This window comes from Callospermophilus lateralis, chromosome 3 (genome assembly GCF_048772815.1).
Source record: "Callospermophilus lateralis isolate mCalLat2 chromosome 3, mCalLat2.hap1, whole genome shotgun sequence".
Lineage (NCBI taxonomy): Eukaryota > Metazoa > Chordata > Mammalia > Rodentia > Sciuridae > Callospermophilus > Callospermophilus lateralis.
In genome coordinates this window covers 129412615-129418971 of record NC_135307.1, presented here as the reverse complement: position 1 = coordinate 129418971, position 6357 = coordinate 129412615, and the positions used below count along the sequence as shown (strand labels likewise).

At 50.5% G+C, this 6357-nt stretch overlaps 1 protein-coding gene across 1 annotated transcript; it reads right to left on the bottom strand.

The window, feature by feature from the left end:
• Positions 1-2148: 2148 nt before the first annotated feature.
• On the bottom strand, positions 2149-5695 carry Tlnrd1 (talin rod domain containing 1). The gene is made up of 2 exons (XM_076851276.2): positions 3026-5695; positions 2149-2250 (listed from the first exon to the last, which is right to left on the bottom strand). Exon 1 carries the CDS (start codon positions 4347-4349, stop codon positions 3261-3263), a length of 1089 nt encoding a protein of 362 aa, XP_076707391.1. The 5' UTR covers positions 4350-5695; the 3' UTR covers positions 2149-2250; positions 3026-3260.
• Between the last annotated feature and the right edge of the window lie 662 nt (positions 5696-6357).

Sequence of the window (6357 nt, the reverse complement as noted above, 5' to 3'; positions counted from 1 at the left end):
GGACTTTGGCAGTCACTTTTCAAATCTTCTGCCTGATCTCCATGTTACCATAGTCACATTTGCTGGGAAAAACAGGTGTTTCTGTTAAAATTAGCTGTTTCAAACTGCCAAACATTTTAGATCTCTATGCCAGTTCAAGAAGAACAGTGTTTATAAAATAACCAATCAGATGTTAACTAATGCCTCCAGAATTATAGAGGTTGGGGGAGAACATACAAATGAAGCCCCACACACAGTTAATTTTTTGCATTTGCTAACATTAACCCAGAATGAATAATAAAGACTGAACTTAAAAAAGAGTGATGCTTTTTTTTTTGTTTCTGGTTAAGTGATGTCTTGTGTTTGAAAGCCTATTTTGTCCCATTAGCTTGCATTGACTGTCATAAATAATGGCTTTGTTCAGAGACTAAACTATAATGATTTCCTTTTCTCATGACCATTCCAACATTGTCAGCAACCCCTGGGCAGGATGGTATGCATTAAGCTTGTGTAAGAAACCTTGCCCTGAGAAGTCAGAAGAACCCACTGATTGATGTCTTAAATTAACTGCAGTGTGGTTTACTTTAAGAGAAGTCAGGACATTCTGATTTTATTCCTGGAACCAGTATCTCTGATGACCTTATTAAACCCTATTATGAAATAGGTCTGAGATATTCCTTTTCAAAAATAAGGCCATATTTTAAAAAACAAGTTTAGCAACCTGGTACACTGGAAGAAAGACTGTGCCCAAGTCCCTTGCCTAGTCAAGCGATGCAGACACTCAGAAATAATGTGCAGTATGTTCCTCACTTTGGCTTCTTGAAATCTGCTGGGAAAAACAATCTGATTATAATTCATTTCAAGACACCTGCTAAAAGAAAAGCCCTGAATCTTACCTCATGAACTGAGTAGGTAAAAGAGTTTAAGTACCACTTATATTAAGTTTGAAACTTTATCAGTTTGAGGACAGAGGTATTATATACCAGGTACATTGAGAGGAACTATCATTTGACTAAGAGAAAGTTTCCAAATTAATTTAGAGACTAGCTAGTCCAAGTAGATAGGGCAAATGATTTTGTTTTTTCCTTACCATTTTTTTTTTTTTTTTGGTTTGAATTTTCCTGAAAATTGCTTCTGTGAGAAATGAGTCCAGGAAAACATTAGCAATTCTTTTTTCTTAACTAAACCCTAAATTTACAGATTTCTGGTTCTTATTTTACTTAGTATCTGTTCCTTTCAGTTCACTTCTTTTGTGATCTGCATAGGTTAAATGAGCCATATGGTTACAGATTCTATCATTAGTTGTATACATCCAATAAAGTAAGAATTTTATAGAATTGTCATTGACACCTGAGTTCCCTCTCCCCAGCAAAATCTTCCTGAACCTTATCCAGATAGATACATTTTACAGAAGGATAGGGAGGAGGAATAAACACTCAAGGTCACCTTCATCTTTTACTTTAAAAGTATAAATCTACCAGGTCCTTAAAAAGAAAAACAACTGCCCGCTTGACCATTATGAAACATGTATGTACTCTATACCACTTTAAGACTTATTCAATTCCAAATCTGCAAAAGGGTCCTAGCCTTACCCCCAAACAAATTGAAAGACATTTACACACTGAATTTCACATTCTTGCAATAAACACAGCCATTCAAACAAATAAAACAGTCAAAATTACTTTCTTCTCTCTAATGTATTACAGTGAAAAATTCTCTTTAGATCTGTGGGAACTGCAAAGGTTTAAGCATAACAAATCCTTAGGAAAAAATGTAAACCATACAAATTTAAGGTATATATGAGTTTTTATCCATGTGGCCCTCCCAGATTTCAAGAACTATAAATAAATGTTGTTATTCTTTTAGAAAGAAAATGTTCAACATTTTAACTACTACCCCACCCCCCAAAAAAATCCCCTTAAATGTCTGCAAACTACCTTACCATAACTCCAAATTTCAATCAACAAAGCATTCTTTCAACATACAATCAATCATGGTATATCTTAAGAGATCAAGGTCACAAAAATAAGTTGTCTGCCTGCAATTATACTGTAACTCTAAAAAAAGTTCTTACTTTCCAGATCACATCTTTTGCAATGAAAATCTAGAACCTTTATTTTTTCTCCCTAAAATTGTAGGGATCTTGTCTCAATAGACTCATCTACATGAAAGATGCTAAAGATTCTTACTTGATATACAGTACTTTAAGTTCCATACATAGATCCTCCCAGCTGAGAAGGCAGCCCACACAGGATTAGGAAGTGCTTTAATCTGAAAATGACAGTCAGAATACAAATCAGATCTGAACTTCAGATCATTATGATGGAAAGATGAGTGGAGACAAAGTTAAATTACTTTGCAGAAGAAGCAAGACAACCCCCCCACCAACAGTTCATCCCAGGCACTATATATACATAATTCAATCATATTCCTGATACCTGCCTTCAAAGATAGGTTATATTATACATTTGTGTCTTTATGAATCCTAGGCTGCTCAAAAGAACAATTCTTAAGGAAAAAGCAGGAAGGGTTGAGAATTGGGGACCTTCCTCATCACTATTGAAAGTAGCCTTTCCACTGTCCCTTTCTTAGATGACATAAAGCATACAAAAATACTATTGAAAATCAAACAATAATTGCAAAAAGCCATCTGAGAAACATAACATTTTAATAGATGAAATAAATACTCCAGTACATGCAAGGTAAAAACTTGACACTGGGGGAAAAAAATCACTCTATGGTGTAAATTAAAAAATAAAACACGCTCACAGTAGCTTTCCCCCCATTTGCAAATCACATGGCAAAGTCATACTCTTTCCACACCAAGTATACTCCTAATTCAACACAATTGCTTAAAAAAATAACATACAAAAAAAAAAAAAAAGGTAGCTACATCCATGTCTAAGGAGTGAAACTGAGGTAACCTTTCTTTTAATTAAAATAAAAAAGAAGAAATGAACCCATGACCTCCTTCCTGCCCAATTAATAAAATTCAGTTGACGGACAGGGGTGGGGTGTAGGGGTAAAACCACAACCAGCAGATTACCCATTTTCTGCTCCACACTCCTGTATGGGCTGCTTGACACCTGGGCTCTTCGGTGCATGTGAGTTGTGTGCGTGGCCCTGATTCTGGAAGATTCCTCTTGGGCAATTAACATGGTGGGGGTGGGGGCGGGGGGTTTCACCTATGATTTCTTTGGTATAAATGGAGAGGGGCAGAGAATAAGTGTCTTCCTTTAGGCTGGGGTAGAAGAAAGGGCATGGGGTGGAGGGGGGTGTTGCTAATTCACAGAATTGGAATTTACTGGCGGTAAAGTCCTGGGTGAAGACCTCTCTCTTAAAGCCTGAGATAGCAGGGTGCAGCCTTCAGACACGGCGCAGGCCGAGTTCCTCAGCCTCTCCCTGTGGTCCGACATCTTGGCGCCCCCATCGGGGTGCTGCGCCAGATCCCTGAGGCACTGGGTCAGAAGCACGCAGGCTGACACCACGCTCATGGCACCACCCAGGATGGCGGTCTGCACCGCCTTGCCCTCTGCGCTCACAGCGGCCGCGCGACCCAGGAACTGCGGCTCGGTGGCGAAGCCCACCAGTGCGCTCACAGCCTGCACGAGGGGCCCACTGAAGAGCGCGCAGCGGCTGCGCGCCAGTTCACTGGGTGCCACCTTCACCTCCCTTACACAGGCCAGCAGCGCCGATGCACTGGTGCTCATGCACTTGACGCCCAGCTTGAACTGCTCGCGTGAAAAGCGGTCCCGTGACTTGTCACTGGCTAGGGCGCATGCGTCCGTCAGGAATTTGAGGTTGCGCGACAGGCCCTGCGACACCTCCAGCAGCAGCTGCGGGGTCATATCGGCCAGTGGGGTGGCTCTTAGCACCGCGCAGCCCTGCTCCACCTCGTGGCGACAGCGTGTCACGCGGTAGCGATCCACTAGGCCCGGCTGAGCAGGCTGTGCGCCTGGGGTGGCCACCGCAGCCAGATAGGCAGCGTGGGCTGAGCACTCGGTCAGCGACACCACCAGGTCGCCCAGCTCCACTAGACTGTCCCCAGCCTCTCCAAATCGGCCCATGTTAAGCTGGCTTTGCACATCATGAGTGAGAATGGAGAGCCCCTTGGTGCGCGCAATGATGGTGTCCCTGCACTGCTCAAAGGACTCCGCACCAGCACAAGAGGAGGCGGGGCCCTCGAAGAGAACTGGCCGGGCCTCGCTGGACAGTAGTAGCAGGTCGGCCACCAGCTGCATCTTGCCTTTGCAGTGGTCGCAGACCGACACCAGCCTCTTCCGTGGCTGCGAGCTGGCCGCACCGACGGCGCTCACAGGAGCCGGAGAAGCCGCCTCGCCAGTGGGCTTCCCAGCGCTGCCGCTAGCCATCGCGCCCAGGGGGCACTGGCATGCCGCTGGGGAGCCCGCTACCACCGCCGCTGCCGCCGCCCCCGCGACTCAGCTGGCCAAGGCCGCGGTGCCTTCCCCGCACCATCATGCCATCCACCGCCGCGGGTAGAGGGCACTGGGCTGCGGCGGCCGGAACCCGGGCAGTGTAGGGTGAGCCCGAGGGCCAGAGAACACCGGAGGCTCTTCGGGGCGTGAGGAGAGGCTGCAGCGTTCGACCTCCTAGAAGGCTTGCAGGAAGCATGAACCGCGGCAGAATAAACTCACAGTCCGCGCTCTTCGCCGCGGTGCTGCCAGGAAAGTCCCTTCTGCTGAGCCGTCGCAGCCTTCCTGGGCATGGCCTGGCCCGGCCGCCCCGGAGCGGAGAGGGCGGGACAGGGAAGCTGGGAGTTGTCCTTCCTTCCTTCCTTTCTTTGAAATCAAAATCCTTTCCTCGGGGAGGAGTACGGGCAGCGGCTCCAGCCGGCTGTGCTGTCAACCACAGGCCACCTTGGGTTCGGCGGCGCACGTGGGCTTCAGGCGCAGTGACCCCGCCAGGCGGCACTTCTCCGCGACGGCTGCCGGGGCTGGCACTCTGGAACGCACAGCCGCCCCAGGCACATCTCCTACCTCGCGCTCTCAGGAAGCGGCGCCGGCAGCGGCTGCAGGGCCGAGGGTGTGGCCGCGCTGTCGCGGCCGCGCCGAGTCAGAGCCGGGTGGGAGCCTGCACTGATTGCGCACAGCGGCCGCCCCACTCGTGCTCTCGCCCGCCACGCCCGGGTGCGCGGGGCTCCGCGGCGGCCCTTCCCGCCCGGCTGCTCACAGCGCGCGGCCCGAAGCCGCGGCGGCACGCCCTCCCGGACCGCGCGCCCGGCGGCCCGCTGCTGGCTGTCGGCGCGAATCCATCTCCGGCGCGCCCTCGTCCTGGGCCCGCAGCGGCTGAGCTCTCCCGAGGCCCCGGGCCCCGCGCATCGGATGCAGCTGCACGCGTCTACACGGCTGATGAGCCGACTCAGAAGGTCCCCTTAGCGCCGTGGCCACCAACCGGGGCCCCGGCTCCTGCCATTTCCGTCAACCACCAACTTCCGAGCGAGCAGGGAGAAACTGAAAGGAAGGGCGGGGGCCGAAAGGCGAGGGGAAAACACCCGCTTCCTCTCTGCGCGCAGCTTAGCTTTGGAGCACGGCCGTGGGTGCTCGCCCGCCGGGGCCGCCGGAGGCTTCCCCTCTGCCCGGCCGCGCCTCGCCCCCGGCTCGCCGCCGCCGCACCTCGCCGTAACCTCCCCGGAGCCTATAGAAATCTTTTGTGTGGCGTCACCGCCTTTCGTTTAAATCCCGCTTCCTCCTCTCGCCTTTTCTCCCGCCCCCTCCGCCGCTCCCGGATGCTTGCGCGATGCGCTGCTCCTCCCCCGGGAAGCTGGGTGGCTGCGGGGGACGCCGCCGCCCAGCACTCAGCTGCCTGCCTGAAGCTGGGGGTCCTGGGCCGCCCCTGCGTTCCGGCGGAAAGATTGGGTAGCAGACGGGCTGGGGAAAGGCAGCCCGGCCAGGGGCTCTGCACACACCCTCTGGAGATCGGGGTGTATCAGCCGGTTGGCCTTACGTAAGCTCTTAGCCAGACCCGGGCCCCAGGCTTCTCTCCGCCAAGGAAGCGAGTCTTAAAAAGGTGACTTGTTTTCGGGGTTAGAGGGAAGGCCAATCGGTATAATTCCCTGGTGATTTACTGGAGCCCAGACATCTCGGTTTGTGGGACTTCGATTGGATTTTCCAAGCTTTCCTTCTGCCCTTTGTTGTGTTTGATCTCTTCCACAGTGGGTTTCTGATGGGCTGTGAGAGTGATGAAAAGAAAAGAGCACTGGATATAGAGTCCCAACAGGAGGGCGGGGGATTGTGCAGATGCTCGCACTTAAAATCTCCAGCTAAGCATACTTTAAGTAGTCAGCAGGCTTTGAACTCAACTTCCAGGCTCAGTCTTTTCCCAGCCATTTATGAGTTCTGTGACCTAAGTTCTCTTTCC